Here is an 18,968-nt window from a genome sequence, read left to right as displayed (position 1 = left end):
ACTTTGGGTTGCTGAACTCAAGAACCAAAGGGAAAGGACATGCCCCAATTTGCTTGGGGTGGGTTTTTGCTCATGGGTTGTGTTATGAATCCTGTTGGTGGTGTTTCCCCAACATAAAGCCACATTGTTTCTCTCTGTTATTAAAAGGCTTTTGCTACACTCAGACTCGGTGCTTGTGAGAGGGGAAGTATTGCCTCTTGGAGGCGCCCAGCGGGGGTGGTATATATTTGTCCCAGGTCACTGGGTGGGGGCTCGAGCCAGTTTTGCATTGTGTTATTGGAATGGAACCCCTATATACTGAACCCGGCCCTTGTTGCTGCCAACTCTGACCGGCAGAAGGGTTACACATGTAAGAATTCCTTCAGAACTCTTGGATGAATACTATCTGGCCCTGGTGACTTACTACTGTTAAACCTCCTCTGTTGACACCTCAATCTGAGACAGTTTCTCAGATCTGGAGTACTGTGTCCAGTTTCTCAGATCTGGAGTACTGTGTCCAGTTTTGGGCCCCATACTACAAGAAGGATGTGGAAAAATTGGAAAGCATCCAGCGGCGGGCAACAAAAAATGATTAGGGGACTGGAAGACATGATTTATGAGGACAGGCTGAGGGAACTGGGATTATTTAGTCTGCAGAAGAGAAGAATGAGGGTGGATTTGATAACTGCTATCAACTACCTGAAAGGGTGTTCCAAAGAGGATGGATCTAGACTGTTCTCAGTGTACCAGATGACAGAACAAGGAGCAATGGTCTCAAGTTGCAGTGGGGGAGGTTTAGGTTGGATAGTAGGAAAAACTTTTTCACTAGGAGGGTGGTGAAGCACTGGAATGTGTTACCTCGGGAGGTCGTGGAATCTCCTTCCTTTGAGGTTTTTAAGGTCAGGCTTGACAAAGCCCTGGCTGGGATGATTTAGTTGGGGATTGGTCCTGCTCTGAGCAGGGAGTTGGACTAGATGACCTCCTGAGGTCCCTTCCAACCCTGATATTCTCTGATTCTATGATCTGTCATCTAAAAAGAATAGCTCAGGTATGGCAATCTCCCTCACATACTCTGCAGTAAAGACCGAAGCGAAGAATTCATTTAGCTTCTTCACAATAGCTTTGTCTTCTTTGAAAGCTCCTTTAGCACGTCAATTGTCCAGCGCTCACACTGTTTGGCAGGGTTCCTGTTGCTGACGTACCTAAAATTAATTTTGTGTCTTTTGCTAGTAGCTTTTCAGACTCTTTTTTGGCCTGCCTAATTTATACTTTTCCACTCGATTTGCCAGGACTTATGCTCTTTTCTATTTTCCTCTGTAGGATCTGACGTCCAATTTTTCAAGGATGCCTTTTCGGCTCTAACTGCCTCTTTTACTCTGTTGTTTAGCCCTGGTGATTTATTTTTTTTATCTCTTGCTGACTTTTTAAAAATTATTATTTGGGGGATAAATTTAATTTGAGCCTCTACCATGGTGTTTTTAAAGAGCTTCCATGCAGTTTACAGGCATTTCACTCTTGTGACTGTTCCTTTTAATTTCCGTTTAACTAGCCTCCTCATGTTTGTGTAGTTCCCCTTTCTGAAGTTAAATGCTACTGTGGGGGGTTTCTTTGGTATTTCCCCGCTACATGGATGTTAAATGGAATTACATTATGGTCATTATTACCAAGCGGTTCAGCTCTATTCACCTCTTGGACCCAATCCTGTGCGCCACTTACACTAAATCAAGAATTGTCCCTCCCCTTGTGGGTTCCAGGACAAGCTGCTCCAAGAAGCAGTCATTAATGGTGTCTAGAAATTTTCTCCTCTGTATCCCATTCTGAGGTGACATGTTCCCAGTCAATATGGAGATAGTTGAAATCCCCCATTATTACTGGGTTTTCTGTTTTTGTATCCTCTCTAATCACCCTGAGCATTTCACAGTCACCATAACCATGCTGGTCAGGTGGTCAGTAGTCTATTCCTATGTTCTTATTATTCAAGCATGGAATTCTATCCATAGAGATTCTCTGGTACAGTTTGATTCATTACGATTTTTACTATATGTGACTCTATGCTTTCTTTCACATATAGTGCATATAGTTTTCACATATAGTTTCACAACAGTGCAACCTACTCTGTCATTCCTATATAGTTTGTACCCCGGTATTACCGTGTCCCATTGATATAATTGTTCTACCAAGTTTCTGTGATGCCTATTACATCAGTTATCCCCATTTTACAGATGGAGAGCTGAGGCATGGACAGGCTAAGTGACTTCTCCACTGTCACATGGAAGGTCTATGGAAGAGCAGGAAACTGAACCCAGATTCTCCCAAATCCCAGGCTAGGGTCCAAATTACTGCACCATCCTCTGCATCCTCTGTTGAAGTAAACTTTTAAAAACTCCCATGCAGCCTTTAAAACACCAGCAATACAAGGTCTAACATTTTTACATGCAGGACCAAATTGAGAAAGAAAGGAGCTGGAGGTCTATGCACAAAGCATGAATATATGCACCACGTTATTAATAATATTTAGCATTTAATGCACATACTTAATATATTTAAATCAATTTTAAGACCTTATTTAATCCTCACAGTCCCCAAAAGAGGTAGATAAATAGGTAACTATTATTATTCACACATTACATAAAGGGAAACTAAGAAACAGATGTTAAGTGATTTGCCCAAGGCCACCCAATGTGTCAGTGGCAAACTCTTGACTAGAATCCTGGTACCCCAACTCCCAATCCCTCGCTGTAAGCACTGGATGAAGCTACGGCTCATTTGGACAGGTAGTTTCCACGATACTGACTGCATGTTCAATCTCCCAACCTCTGCATGCCACTGCAGTAACTCTGCTTATAAACGTGTACGTGCATGTGAGATAGGATGACTTATAAAAACCTGGTCTGAAGGGCACGTTGGTCCTGAGTGCATGTTCCCTTTGCAAACATGGAAATCTGAAGGGCATGTGTCAGACATTAACCCTTGTGTGAGGGTGGTGCTCTTCATCTTGTGCCCAATCCAAACCACAATGGGACTCTTTGCACTGATTTCAGCAGGCTTTAGATCAGGCCCTTCACCGAAAATGTAACAAGAGGAGGCAGAGCTTGCAAAAAAACAAATCACTGTTCAAGTCCATGCTCCATTATTCTAAGCTCACATTGTATTTAGTTCATAATTGTACTTTTATCTTGTTATTTAAAGCCCCATGAGAAGCTTGAAAATATATTATCTTTCTCTTGTTAATTTTGTCCTCCACTTAGCCAAACAGATTCTTCCTCACTCTCATTTGAAGCTCACTCAAATGAATAGCACTGTTTCTCTTTAAACAGCAATAACTTCAATTTGTATGACACCAAAAATAAAAATCTCTCTGTGCCAGCATCAATGAAAATATCAGCACAGCCCCCGGAATAATGTTTATGAGATAATTCCTACTGTGGGGTTGGCAGATGGAGAATGAAATGCTGCATTTTGAAATATATTGGCTATATATTTTTTTTAATTCTCTCAGTGATGGAGAATGATACATTTTGGAGTATTTAGAATTTGGTCTTGACCCAGCTCAGTAGAAAGGCTTGTATGGACTTAAATGGCAGTTGAATTGGGCCATACAATTACTGTAGTATTGAGCTAATCTTGGATTTAGAAGCATTAGACAGAATCATGTGATCCATACTCAGGACTAGAGCTGTTTGGAAAATGAAATTCCATTCCCCAGGAAATTCCAATATTTTGACACTTGTTTTTGTCCCAAAACAGGACACACACACACCAAAAATGTTCATGGAACAAAAAGTTCTGGAAAATTTGAATTTGGAAAAATTGAAACAAACTTTCGACATATCCAATCAAAACATTTTGTTTAAAAATGTCAACATTCCAAAATGTCAGTTCAAAACAGAACACTATATTTTGAATTTCCCCATTAAAAAAAATTGATCAAAAGCTAAATTTTTCCCAGGAAAAAATTTGATTTTGACAAAACTCCATATTTAATTGTGAAAGTGCTTCAGCTGAAACAGGTTTCAGAGTAGCAGCCGTGTTAGTCTGTATTCGCAAAAAGAAAAGGAGGACTTGTGGCACCTTAGAGACTAACCAATTTATTAGAGCATAAGCTTTCGTGAGCTACAGCTCACTTCCTCAGATGCATATCGTGGAAACTGCAGCAGGCTTTATATATACACAGAGAATATGAAACAATACCTATTCCCACCCCACTGTCCTGCTGGTAATAGCTTATCTAAAGTGATTTCCAGCACAAATCCAGGTTTTCTCACCCTCCACCCCCCCACACAAATTCACTCTCCTGCTGGTGATAGCCCATCCAAAGTGACAACTCTTTACACAATGTGCATGACAATCAAGCTGGGCTATTTCCTGCATAAATCCAGGTTCTCACATCCCCCCCACCCCCATACACACACAAACTCACTCTCCTGCTGGTAATAGCTCATCCAAACTGACCACTCTTCAAGTTAAAATCCAAGTTAAACCAGAACATCTGGGGGGGGGGGGGTAGGAAAAAACAAGAGGAAACAGGCTACCTTGCATAATGACTTAGCCACTCCAAGTCTCTATTTAAGCCTAAATTAATAGTATCCAATTTGCAAATGAATTCCAATTCAGCAGTTTCTCGCTGGAGTCTGGATTTGAAGTTTTTTTGTTTTAAGATAGCGACCTTCATGTCTGTGATCGCGTGACCAGAGAGATTGAAGTGTTCTCCGACTGGTTTATGAATGTTACAATTCTTGACATCTGATTTGTGTCCATTTATTCTTTTACGTAGAGACTGTCCAGTTTGACCAATGTACATGGCAGAGGGGCATTGCTGGCACATGATGGCATATATCACATTGGTGGATGTGCAGGTGAACGAGCCTCTGATAGTGTGGCTGATGTTATTAGGCCCTGTGATGGTGTCCCCTGAATAGATATGTGGGCACAGTTGGCAACGGGCTTTGTTGCAAGGATAAGTTCCTGGGTTAGTGGTTCTGTTGTGTGGTATGTGGTTGTTGGTGAGTATTTGCTTCAGGTTGCGGGGCTGTCTGTAGGCAAGGACTGGCCTGTCTCCCAAGATTTGTGAGAGTGTTGGGTCATCCTTTAGGACATGAAGGTCCTTTAGGACATGAAGGTCGCTATCTTAAAACAAAAAAACTTCAAATCCAGACTCCAGCGAGAAACTGCTGAATTGGAACTCATTTGCAAATTGGATACTATTAATTTAGGCTTAAATAGAGACTTGGAGTGGCTAAGTCATTATGCAAGGTAGCCTGTTTCCTCTTGTTTTTTCCTACCCCCCCCCCCCCAGATGTTCTGGTTTAACTTGGATTTTAACTTGAAGAGTGGTCAGTTTGGATGAGCTATTACCAGCAGGAGAGTGAGTTTGTGTGTGTATGGGGGTGGGGGGGATGTGAGAACCTGGATTTATGCAGGAAATAGCCCAGCTTGATTGTCATGCACATTGTGTAAAGAGTTGTCACTTTGGATGGGCTATCACCAGCAGGAGAGTGAATTTGTGTGGGGGGGTGGAGGGTGAGAAAACCTGGATTTGTGCTGGAAATCACTTTAGATAAGCTATTACCAGCAGGACAGTGGGGTGGGAATAGGTATTGTTTCATATTCTCTGTGTATATATAAAGCCTGCTGCAGTTTCCACGATATGCATCTGAGGAAGTGAGCTGTAGCTCACGAAAGCTTATGCTCTAATAAATTGGTTAGTCTCTAAGGTGCCACAAGTCCTCCTTTTCTTTCAGCTGAAACAGTTCTGCTCAGGACCCTAATGTCTCCACCTTTGCTCCAAGTACTCCCCATGCAAAGGAGAACCTGTGTGTACAGATCTCCCCTTGGCAGAGGGCTCTCCATGGGGTCAGGAATCTGGCTGGGAAGGAAGCTGGCTGCAGGGTAGGGCTCAAAGAGACATGCAGCCACCCCCTCTGTACACCCCAGGAAGAATTCACTCAGAAGTTAACACAGCCACAGGCCGCATTATCCTTTGTGTGGCATCTCTTCTGCACCATGACCAATCCTCTTAAAGGACAAATTCCTGGGCAGCCATTGCCAGGGAAAGGCCGGGTAGCATGACTCCAATGAAGCCGTGCTGATAGGGATGTGGAGGAGGCATATGTAAGTGGGGGAATGGTCTCGCTATTGTGGGGAACTTTCCTGGGTTATACACGGCCCCGATGAGACGGGCTAGCGAAAGGATCTGAGTCCTCACTCCCACTTCCTTTACCGAGAGGCCTGCCTGACCTCAAGGGCTCCCCTTTCCACTCTCCTGTGTGGCAGAGTCCTCATAACCCCAACAAGGCTGGGCCCAGGATTCCTGGGGGGCTCGACCCCCAACCTTGTCATGGTCACTTACGGCAGGGGCTAGGGTGTCCCCACTCCTGGGTGCGCTCTCCACACTAAGCACTTCCCTGGCCCACTGATCATTGCATACAGTTCAAAGCAAATACAACTTATTAAACCAGGGCTTTGGAGCAGAGCCTGGAGCTGGAGCGCGGAGCGGCTCCGGAGCAGTGGAGCTGCAGGTTTTTGCCTAGCGCTGGAGTGGAGCCAGAGCACAGCTCCAAAGCCCTGTATTAAACAGCAATCAATTTTTAAAAAATAAGGAAAAAATTAGAAAGGTTAAAGGAAAACATGTCACCCTGCTCTGTGGCACGGGAACATCACAACCAGCGTCTCTGGAATGTCAGGGAAGTCCACAGTCTGTCCCTCACGTGTCCCCAGCCTCCTTCACAGGCCCTGGCCGTGCTGCAGGGATGCTGCAGGTCGGACACTTGTTCTGGAGGTGGCCACACGGTCTCAGGCTCTAGGTGGCAGGACTCTTCTTCCCAGCGTCGCCCCCGCCCCGTCGGGGTTACGATCCCCCTCCAACTCTGGCCTGCAGGGCCTCTTGGCTGGGGGTGTCTCCCCACTCTGGGCCTGCTGCCCAGGGTCCCCCTCGCTCTCCTCAGCTGCTCACCGCACCCGGCTCCGGACTCCACCCCCAGCTCCACCACTCTGCCTCAGCACGGCTGCTTCTGCTCTGCCTCCAGTTCCCGGGGCTGCTATTCTGGCCCCTTTGGCTCTGGTTGCTGCAGCTCTGCCCCCAGCACTGATCTGTTCCCCCTGGGCTGCTTCTCTGGTTCTCTCTGGCTCTGGTTCGCGCAGCTCTGCTCCCCAGCTCAGCTTGGGCCCCTGCTCTCTCCTTAACTCAGCCCCGCGCTGTTTCAGGCAATTCCAGCTCACATGGAGGATGCGGACCCCCCGGCCTCCTGACTCCCTCATTATCCTTCCCGTCCTGTCAATCAGGCTGACCTGGACCATTGGCCTCTCCCCATGGCTCCTGAGGACTGTCAGTCACAGGGTCCTGATTTCCCATCGACCCTTCCCCTTCCTTTTGGTACTGGGAGCTAGCCAACCAAAACACCCCCACTGAGTTTTTGTAAGGGGCCAACAGTCCCCTTACACATAGGTTAATGTGGAAACACAGGATCTGGGATGTTTGGGGAATCCATGACGTTAGTGGAATCCTCTGCAAATTCCATGGTATGTGTGGAGGAACTAACCCTGCCCCCCAAAGGAACATTCTTAGGGCATTCTGGGCCTGATCCAAACCCTTTGATGTCAGTTTAAATGGGCTTTGGGAGGAAACCTCAAAGACATTTCCTCCCGAGAGTTTCTGTGGGAAGGAAGGAACTAGGCCACGGAAGGTGTGTCTACGTAGCAACTCGACACCCGTGGCTGGCCCGTGCCAGCCAACTCAGGCTGCGGAGCTGTTTCATTGCTGTGATGATGTCCAGGCTCAGGCTGGAACCGGGCTCTAGGACTCTGTGAGGTGGGCAGGTCCCAGAGCCCAGGCTCCAGCCTTAGCCCGGAAGTCTACACAGCCATGAAAGCCCCACAGCCTGAGCCCCAAGAGCTGAGTCGGCAGTCATGGGCCTGCCATGAATTTTTCTTTGCTGTGTAGACGTACCATCAGTTTACTCGAGTAAGAGCTTCAGAATTGGGTCCTTGTATTTCATCTCTCTCTAACATATATTTTTAAAATAATGAAAAAAAGGATATCTTTTCCCACAAACATGGCAGCACAAAGTGTGCCTATCCCACTGGGCTTGCCCCTATACCGACTGAAGTAAAAGGAAAGATTCTCATTGACTTCAATGGGCTTTGGCTCAGGCCCATCATCTGGTGCGGATACATTGGCTGTTGGGATACCTAAACACACCTAAAGCTGAGCAACACACGTCAAAAGCAAATCTCTTATTATGAACCAGCTCTATAATAAACCTTACTATGCATTGCCTCTTATAGCTTCACAGATTTATATATTTTATTCCTAAAATAAAAGGTTGTAACCCCCGCCACACACCACACAACACAACACACACACACACACTCTCCTTACAGTGTGTATGATAACACCCATTTTTTCATGTTCTGTGTGTATATAAATCTCCCCACTGTATTTTCCACTGAATGCATCCGATGAAGTGAGCTGTAGCTCACGAAAGCTTATGCTCAAATAAATTGGTTAGTCCCTAAGGTGCCACTAGTACTCCTTTTCTTTTTACACACACAAGAATCATTTTGAAAAGCCCAAGAATCCAATCAATGCTAGTATTTAGTGCCATCTCCAGACAGACACAGCCCTGTCTATGAGCTGGATTCTGATCTCACTTTCACTGCAGTAAATCAAAAGTAGCTCCACTGAAATCTTTGGTTTTACACTAGCATGAAGCTGCTGTGAGAGGAGAATCCAGCTCAGTTTTTGGACATTATGAGAGCAACAACTCATATTTCAAATAATAATAATACTATTGAGGGTCTCCATTGTTATACAGTGTAATAAATTCACGGAGATACATAGGCCTCGGAAGACGTCCTTTAACGGGCACAGTCACACACGATGCACAGCTTTATACATATATCTGCATAACAGAGACACCCCGCAGAGGCTCCATTGTGCTAGGCACTGTATACAGTTATACACACACACACAAGCAGATCATGTTCCCAGTGGAGGAACAGTTCCACGGGACACTGGTAGAAGTCCAGGGAAAGGGGGGAAGGAGCTGCATACTGCACCAGAAAGCAAGGCTGATGCTGAGAGTTGGGTCAGGAGTGGCAGCAGCCGAGTGAAGGCTGCTCTAGCAGCAGTCATTTGGATTCTCCCCCACTTCGGGAGCTGAAAGCCCTAAAAGAGAATGCTTCACAAGTCACTAAGAGATGGAGGAGAGTCTGCACAGCCAGCGATCATGCCCCAAACTGAGGAGCTCTGGACTAGTAGGAAGTGACCCAGGGGAAACATAATTTGGAGTAGCCCAACAACTGGGACAGATGCTTTAATAAACCCCTAAAGCCTCAGGCTCAGACCCACTGGAGTGGGTGGGCCTGGGTCCCCCTACTTTCTCCCTCTCCCTCTGCTCCTCCGTAGTGACAGAATCTCTGGGGGAGCAACTGGAGCAGGCAGGGGTGACTGAGGCCACAGCTGGGCCCCCCTCTGGGATGACTAGGCCAGCAGAAACCTGACCACTAGACCAGCTGGTCATCGGATCATCCTGCTATACACACACACACACACACACAAAGACAATCTAGGGTTCCAATTCATGACAGGATTAAGCCCAGGTTTAACTGTAAGCGTTCGTTAAAGTCCCAGTAGGGATCTCTCATAACTAGACAGCTAAGGGTAGCCTAGAATTCCTCCTTACCTGTAAGGGGTTAAGAAGCTTAAATAACCTGGTTGGCACCTGACCAAAAGGGCCAATGGGGAAAGAAGATACTTTCAAATCTTGCGGCGGGGTGGGAGGGAGAGGTTTTGTTTTGTGTGTTCTTTTGGGAAGCAAAGAAGCATCAGGTCAGAAAACTCCTTCTCCCATAAACCATCCTAAAAGTCTCTCATATTACACAAATTGTAAGTAAAAGCCAGGCAAGGCATGTTAGATTATCTTTTGTTTTGCTTGTGAATTTTTCCTTTGCTGGAGGGAGGTTTATTCCTGTTTTTTGTAACTTTGAAACTAAGCCTAGAGGAAGTTCTGCTGTGTTTTTGACTCTTTTGTTACCCTGTAAAATTATTTTCCATCCTGATTTTACAGAGGTGATTTTTACCTTTTTTAAAATAAAATCCTTCTTTTAAGAACTGGACCAATTTCTCTATTGTCCTAAGACCCAGGAGTTTGGGTCTGTGATCACTTTGTAACCAATTGGTTAGGATATTATTCTCAAGCCTCCCTAGGAAAGGGGGTGTAAGGGCTTGGGGGGATATTTTGGGGGAGTAGGAACTCCAAGTGGTCCTTTCCCTGATTCTTTGTTAAGTCACTTGGTGGCGGCAGCGTACCTTCCAAGGGCAAAGAATTTGTGCCTTGGGGAAGTTTCAACTTAAGGTGGTAGAAGTAAGCTTGGGGGTCTTTCATGCAGGTCCCCGCATCTGTACTCTAGAGTTCAGAGTGGGGAAGGAACCCTGACAGGATCTTTGCCTGACTTGTGACATAAATAGACAAATCAAAGGGTGGGATAAATGAACTATTCTTATCCTCATTTTACAGAAAGAGACCTGAGGCATGGAAGGGCCAATCCATTATTTCTGAGCACCCTGTAAAATGCATAAGTGGCATTCTGAGACAGCCAGAAAAACATCAAACCTTTGCTAATATTTCTTTCCCATGGATGCATGGGGAGGCATGACCTGCTGTGCAGACTGAGTGGGAAGCTCTGGAGCCGCTCAGAACATTTTCGACAAAATGTATTTTCACTGAAATATGCTGTTGCGTTGAAGCAGAAAGGTGTTGTGGAGATGCATAGATTTCAGCGAGAAAGTTTCTGAGGTGACACCAGAACTGAAAACTTGCTGGTTTTGCACCAAGGATGGACATTTTTACACTGCTTCATGAAAACATTTGAAGTGTTTGCTTTCATGCCACATTGGAACAAAAAATTTCAAAGCCCTGAAAGCTGTCCCGAAACAGAAAGGTCATCCTGTAACCAGCTCTAGGTGGCTCCCCAGGAATTCTCAGGTCCCAACCCCACAGATTCCTCATGAGAGACACGTAGTAGAAGTTTCTCCACACAACCCCAGGCAGCATGACCGGTCACGCACTCTGCTGCCATTTGCGCTCTCTCCACGGCTGCATGCTCCTAGCTGCACCATGGCATACTAATGCTGCTGTGAGGAGCTAGTGCTGGTCAGACCAGCATCAAACTCTATGACAAATTGCCTGAGATTAAGGCCAGTGTTTTCAAAAGCACCCCCCCTAGTTTGGGGTTCCCAACTTGAGGCACCTCGGGCATGTTTCCAGCGCTGCTGAGCACCCACAGCTCAGAAAGATTTGAGGCTGCCTTCGTTTCTTTTCCCAGATAGCATTCTACGTAGAGCAACTGCTCCTTGGTTCACCTCTTTGGCTGACGATGACCCAAGCCTACATTCCTGTAGAGTCTCTTCCACATGTTACTCTTTCAAAGGGAATCCCCTGGACTTGGTGGGGGGAAAGACAGACAGGGGAGCTTTCAGGCTTGCAACTCCTGTCCTCTCAGACCATATCCAGCACCTTTCTTTCCATCTTTGTTAGAGCTTTGCTTCCCTCCATGCTGGTCAGTAGAGGGGAACATCATTAAAAGGATTCATGTGGAACTCCCTACCACCCCAGGGCTTTCACATCACAGAGGAAGTCCATGTGAAATTTCAGACTGTCCAATGGTGAGAACGTCCCTTCTAATTTCATCGTGTGCATGGAGAGTTTTGAAGAGGCTTCTGCCACTGGGGATTCCCAGGCCAAAAGACAGTCTCAGACAACTCTGCCGTTTTTAGAGGGTGATCCCTAATAGAATTTTTCACCGTTGGTACCAGACCCTCTTGTCACAGGGGGATTTATACAGATAGGAAAAATCTCTGGCACTTCTTTTGGGAAAGGCCTCTCTTTCCTCAGACTTTTGGAAAAGGAGGGATATAATAGAAGTTGGTATTTGCGTGTGTGGTTGGGGTATCATTTAGATTTGATTATGATCTCTGGTTGGTTACTGATCAAGAAAGGTACCGGACGGAAAACTACAGATACTCCAGTCTCTGTTTAGCCACAAAAGAGATACAGCACCGTCGGCCACAGTGCACGTGTATATCTTGCTCCACCATACAAGTGCCTCACTACCCGAAGATCACCTCTCAGGAACCGCTCAGCCTCCCCGCTAATTCAGTCCTTGGCCTCTACTGAGGCTCCCAGTAGGTTGCATAAATTGCTACATGAACACCTATCCCTAGGAATTGGACAGATACAAGCAAATCTCTTGGCAGGTCACTGCTGGTTCTATGTTGTTGTGGAAAATGGTAATTTTGAGTCTTCGTGCATGGTAATTCATAACTAAATAATTTTTATGATGGTGTCATAACTTGTCAAACAAAGTCTGACCAGTCTGAGCCTGGAATTTTCCAGAGGAGCCTAAGGGAGTCAGGCACCCAAAACTCATTCATTTGAAGTCGGGTGCCCACCTCCTTGAGGAATCTTTGGAAAGGCCAGCTGGAATCTTTGCAGACCTGTGAATCTGGCTGCGCACATTTGCATTCAATATATGAGCTAGCAGGAGCTTTGATTTTTGTTCTGCCTTGCTAGTTTCATCTGTAACACAAATGCTTCCAACCTTGACCTGTCTGAAATGATAAATTCTGCCATCTGGCCACTCCCCCATAGTCCACAGCCTTTTAATTCTTATTTAAATAGCTGCATTTTCTTCTTCTCTGTGGAAGCGGGCCAGTGTAAACTCAGGTGGAGGACAGACATTCCTGTCCCCCATGGGCAGCAGACAAGTGTCCAGACAAGGTGAAGACTCGCCCCTGGAACTGGCATCCTTCACGGTGTTTTGACTTTGGCAACCTTTAAGGAACCATCGCTTGTCACATACTTAGTCTGTAAGCTCTTTGGGGCAGGGACCATTTTTTGTTCTGTGTTTGTACAGCACCTAAACACAATGGGGTGCTGGGCCATGGCTGGTGCTCCTCAGTGCTACCACATTTCAAATAACAATAACCATCACCAATAATAGCAGCTCACCAGTGGTGATGGTGAGTTAACTGAGCTGAATGATTATAATTTGAATACCACTTCTTTAAGGCAAGACACTTATGAGTGGTTGAATATATGAATTAGCATTTAGCATTTCTTTAAATCAGGTGCCACAAGACCTCAGAGAGAATCAACATACGAACTCAGCTCTAGCTGCACTTTTGATTTTCTTTAAGACTTTTAGAGGAAAAGAAACATATTTAACTAGACCAGCTGCAAACAACTGTACAAATATTAATGTCACATATCACACCTATGCCAAAGTCCAAGTGCAATAGATGATTTCTAAAATAGTTGCGCTTGTATAGGAAACTAGTCCTACCTGAAATTTAGCCAGTCATGTCCTTATAGATTCAGGAACTTTAAGTCACACTGCTATCATGCTTTTGTTGATAAGCACTATACAGTATTTGAAAAAGTGCCATAATTTTCTTTTAATCATGAACAAAGTACTGAATTTAACATACAATGCAAAGTAATAACATTTCCATTGCTAGCAAGAGCCGCAAAAATCAAACCAGAGATACAATGCCTCTTACAACACCACAGCAAAAGCATCCTTAACAACACACCATAAATAGTAAATTTAAAATGTATTCCTGCCTCAGTAAGCAACTTTTGAAAGAACTCCTCTGCTCTTTGAGATATTTTAAATTCAAATATGGTAAACTTGAAAGAAAGTACTTAAAGCTTGGGATTCCTATGGACATATATTCAAATAAAATGAACTTGAGCAATAGTAAAGGCTTTTTCAAACCTTTTTTTAATTTATACCCAGAAATATAGTGTTATATATTTTACGTTCCAAGCTTTTTATCTGCATCACCAGCTAATGTACAGCGATCATCCGTAACGCTGAGCAATAAGAGTGACGTGAAGTTCACACTCAGCAGGGAATGAAAATGAGCGTTCCTGCTGCACTTTACGTTAGGTTGTCATCTCAGTTCAATAACATAGGAAACATTTCCCCCCCAATTGCTATTCTGTAGCATATGTGTATTACGCCGTTGTTCATATCCGCTATTGTTCTAACAAATAAGAGGAAGAGGACCAGCGTAAAGGAACTATTACTGTCTCTTCTCTCTTAAGTTAAGAGACAGCAAGCATAGGAAGTTAGTGCCACGCATTACAATGTTTAAAACATAGGGCTAAATCTCGAGCATGGTATATAAATACTACGGACAACTGGGGAAGCTAGCACAGAGCTACATTTTGTGCCTTTTCTAACAGTGAAAACAAAAGCAAACCAACTTTTTGAGTTCTGCCTCATTTTAATATTAGTTTCTCCACCTAAAATTGTTCCCATACCAGTTGCATATTGAAAAACTAGACACTTCTGACTACACTCATTTTAAAATAAAAAATGAAAGAGAGTGCCAGAAACACTTAAAGCTTCCAGTTATTTTTTAAAAAATATAAGACATATAAATTGGAAAAGAACAAGAGTAGCATGTAAACTAATTGCATCCCTAAGGGTAGATATGCAGTAAAAGAGCATTTACCGTCTGGTATAGGTGAATTTAATTCAGAAACACTGTAAGATGCTAATGGTGCCACTCTCGCTGAATGTTTCTTCATCCTTTTAAATTGTTCTCCTAAGATGTACACTCACTCCGTCTTTAGCCTCTGCATTGCTTTTGGTCCCCAGTACAATAGTAAACACTCGGCTATGGCTGGAATCTGGTGTTGTTCTGGAGATGCTGCAGCAAGCTATGAGTACTGATTTGCTGTTTCCCTGGGAAACCATTTGCAACACAGTCAAACCATGCTTGACCTCTGCTAACACTTTTCTTTCATTCCATTGTTAAGCGCAGCAGTTAAAATATAAATATATTAGCTAATGCTCTCCTTCAACTTTAAAGTGATGCAACCCCTTTGGATTAAGGCAATGGTTTCACGTATAATATCTTCTCTCTGTTCACACAGCAGACCGGAGCTTTCTCAGTGACAACTGCAGGGGAGTTCTGCAATACAATTTTCTGGTTCCCTTATTGTGACAATATCCTACAATTAAATTAGTTGTTTTTTTTTAAAGTAAACTTTGAATAATGTGTCTCCTAAAGGACACTGAACTCATAAAAGTCCAGGGAAACAGAATATATAGTATCTACCTATCCATCAGCTAGCTAACCTTTATACTGAAGGCAACTTTCTAGTATTCTAGGGCCCTAAAAAAAATTGTCACAGTCTCAATATATATATATACAGGCCACAGTTGGTCTAGATTCTTCCCTGCTTCCCGTGAGGCAGCTCCTACACCTTCTCCCTTTCTTCGGTGTTGTTTATGTTGTGGTTGTGAGAAAGTTTAGTTGAAGAAGCCAGTTTGTGTGTCTTTCTATGGACATACAGTGGTGGCCCTTCATATCTTGCCAACATCTGAGACAACTGAGGGGCTGACTCCACCCTCCTTGCTCATTTAAACAGTACCACAGAACTCCATGGGGCTACTTCAGTCAGTAAAGTACTATTCAACATTTATCTAGGTTCATGCAGTGCCCATCACCATGGCTGCAAGAGTGCCTTGGCAAGGGTACCAGAATCAGGGTCTATACAAGTATTTCCAAGTGGATATCGTCAGTGTTTTTTAATAGATTCATAGATTCTAAGACTAGAAGGTAACATTGTGATCTGACCTCCTGCATAACACAGGCCTGAGAACTGCCCCAAAATAATTCCTGTTTGAACTAGACCAAATCTCTCCAAAAACATATGTTTAAGTAGTCCAGATACTTCCTATAGTAACCATGGCAGAGTGCCAGGGAATGCTGCAGGCAGGGAGGTAACTGTGCTGATTTGTCTTGGGTAAAGCTGGCAATAGTCTAAGGGTCACCACTCATCACACTTCATGTCCACCATGCACATGTGGTTTTGGTAACAACCTAGAACAGAAAAGGAGGACTTGTGGCACCTTAGAGACTAACCCATTTATTTGAGCATAAGCTTTTGTGAGCTACAGCTCACTTCATCGGATGCATTCAGTGGAAACTACAGTGGGGAGATTTATATACATAGAGAACATGAAACAATGGGTGATACCATACACACTGTAAGGAAAGTGACCACTTAAGATAAGCTATTACCAGCAGGAGAGCGGGGGGGCCAACCTTTTGTAGTGATAATCAAGGTGGGCCATTTCCAGCAGTTGACAAGAACATCTGAGGAACCGTGGGAGATGGGGGGGGGGATAAACATGGGGAAATAGTTTTACTTTGTGCAATGACCCTTCCACTCCCAGTCTCTATTCAAGCCGAAATTAATTGTATCCAGTTTGCAAATTAATTCCAATTCAGCAGTCCCTCGTTGGAGTCTGTTTTTGAAGTTTTTTTGTTGAAGTATTGCCACTTTTAGGTCTTCTGAGCCTGGGGTTTGCAATCTACAGTGGGTCATAACCACTCTACCTTTCCCAGCTATGTAGGAGGAGGGCCCAGGACTGTCATGGCATGAAAAAGTTCAGAATCATTGACCCAGAAGGCTACATTTTAAGCTTCCGAGGGAAGCCAGCTTGTAGGAATCACAAAGCTGTTTTAGACACTTAATAAGCGACTTTGTCCAGGTGTGCAATGACTAGCCCCATTCTGCCCCCTCACTTCAGTGGGTACTGCGGGGTAGCAGCCAAGGACAAAAGTGGGTGCACAGTACCCGACAACCCCAAGCGGTTCTTGAACAACTCCAGGAGAGGTAGGTGCATCAAGACAAGTTCCAACCTGGACTCTGGTGCTTGGTGGAAGTGGGCCTAGGGTCCTTCTCCCCAGCCCACTCTTGAGTTCCCCATGTAAAGAGCGGTGTGCTTGGAGGGGGGTGGGGCAGAATTGTTCCCTCCATGCACTACTGCCAAGGAGGAGCTGGGATGAGCAGGGGGAAGATGTAGTGTCATGACCCCACAGTCAGCCCTGCACCTGGCACAGAGCAGGCTGGGCACCCCAGGAGAAGCAAGCTGCCCTGTCCTAATGGATGTTGGTTTCTTGTTCCTGCTTGGAAGGGGGCTGGTGTGAAATACTATTTTAAAGAGACACTCCAAGAAGTGTTTGAGACACTTAAAGGGCTGGTTGGCGCCTGGCCCAGTCCCTGCCTCTTCCTTTCTATTCTCCACAATTGAACGCTCTGCACCTTCCTGAGCGTGCCGGGGCTGGCCCCACTCCCAGAACTGATACTACCTGCTAGGGGTGTCAGGTCTCCACAACACATCCTGCCTCTGATAGGCATGAGCTGGCCTCCACTGTGATCATCTCTTTTCCACAGCATATTACACTGCAGCACACAGTGTAAAGCTACCCACTTTTTAAACAATTATATGTACTTCATAGATTCCCAGTGCGATGTGGCAACCAGCGTTCTGAAGTTAACATTTACAATAGATTTTTTTCCTCCTCCAAAGTATAAAAAGACAGCAGCCTTTATGATGGACTCATCCCACTTCAAAGAAATTTTCCATTATGCAAACATTTAACCATCCACTAATAAACTTCTAGTCATTCTACATATGCATAATATAAACACGGCATAGAGATTGTTTTAGGAAAACAACTTCTGCAAACAGGAGTCTATAATGGAGTTATTAACCAGCCTTAGCTATAGCAACACTGCCATAGGATCGTGTGAAAAGCATAGTGCAATTTCAAGCATTTCATGCCATCTCTTTCAGACAAGAGTAATATATTAACACCAGAAAGGAGCCAATGGTACAAGTCTTTGCAAATCACATTTTGAAAAATCAGCTGTAATTGCATTTACAAAACAACTCAGGAGCCAGATTCCAAAACATAAGGAACCCTTCTAGACTTATATCACACCAGAATTTGCTTTTGGATAACTAAAGAGACTAGAAACAAGGAAACAAAACTGGTACAAAAATGTATGCATTTACTATTTATAACTCTAGTTGCAGATTTCAGTTTGAAAAGAATCAGCATCCCTGGCTGAGAAAACATGAGCTTTGTCCATCTGATTCTGCTCCAGTTATGGATAGGCGATTGGTTTTATGTACAGGAGGTAAAGTTTAGATAGGTGCTTTGATCCTGCTTGTATGCTTTACATTTTTATATCTGCATTGGCACTGCTGTGGGAAGGACCTAAGATCATTCGGAGACAGGCTTTATCTCCCTCACCCAAAGTACATTAGTTCATGACCTCATGTTTATGCAAGCAGCAGATGGGGGGAAGTATGCCACATTCTCCCTAAATCCAACATAATTTTACCTCAACAGCTGGTGAGTTTAAGGCCAAGGTTTTTCAAAAGTGACTAGTGATTTTGGTTGCCTCAACTTATGGGCACCCAACTTGTGACACCTGAAAATGGTCTGATTTTAGAGGGCGGGTGCTCGGCACGGTCTGAAAATCAGGCCCCTCTGAGGCATCCAAAAACGGAGGTGCTCAAAATCATTAGCCACTTCTGAAAACACTGGCCGAATGATCGACAATTAACAAAAGCTTTCTTTCCGGTGCTTTATGTCACTGAGGTATTTCTAATCTCTTCACTCAGGCTTTTCCCTGCTTGTTATAAACACTGTAAATTGTAACCCGCATAGAATCAAAGTGCATGCTGATATACATTTGTTGATATTTCAGATTTAAGGCAAATAGATTCAAATATTAACTACAGTTCTCAAGCCACATCTAGCATCCATTTCCTTGCTCTGATTTCATTGTATATGGATAATCATCAAAAAGGATTCACCTATCAGGCATATTACACGGTACCCGAGAGCTCCAGCGGTTATCTATCTAAAATTCATATATGGCCCCATCACCAAAGCATCAGAGCACCCCAGAGCCATTAATGTACTGAGCCTGAGGAGCAAGGGAAGACTATTACCTCTATTTTGTAGATGGAACTGACGCAGAGAGAAACTAAATGACTTGCCCAAGGTTACCCAGGAAGCCTGTAGCAGAGCAGAGATTCAAACATGAATCTCCTGAGTTGCAGGATAGAGCCATAGCCAATGGACCCGCTTCCTCCACTTATGGCTG

The 18,968-nt window shown here is 44.4% G+C and overlaps 1 protein-coding gene and 1 long non-coding RNA gene across 7 annotated transcripts in view; one reads left to right on the top strand and one right to left on the bottom strand.

Moving 5' to 3' along the window:
* Positions 1-18,968, bottom strand: part of SLC35F4 (solute carrier family 35 member F4) — a 184,379-nt gene that overhangs the window by 50,571 nt on the left and 114,840 nt on the right. Inside the window, exon 1 of one of the 2 annotated variants that reach the window (XM_084630686.1) lies at positions 14,504-14,759. The exons of the other annotated variant lie outside the window; for it this stretch is intronic. Coding sequence (XP_084486812.1) covers positions 14,504-14,579 — 76 coding nt within the window. The 5' untranslated portion in view covers positions 14,580-14,759. Of the gene's footprint in view, positions 1-14,503; positions 14,760-18,968 lie in introns of those variants that run through there. 2 annotated transcript variants of the gene reach the window in all.
* LOC311521946 overlaps positions 1-18,968 on the top strand; it is a 68,850-nt gene that overhangs the window by 4,180 nt on the left and 45,702 nt on the right. The window lies entirely within an intron of this gene.

This window comes from Lepidochelys olivacea (assembly GCF_965140295.1).
Source record: "Lepidochelys olivacea isolate rLepOli2 genome assembly, chromosome: 6".
Taxonomy (NCBI): domain Eukaryota; kingdom Metazoa; phylum Chordata; order Testudines; family Cheloniidae; genus Lepidochelys; species Lepidochelys olivacea.
Note: the sequence above shows the minus strand (reverse complement) of the source record. Positions and strands in the feature narration are given on the sequence as shown.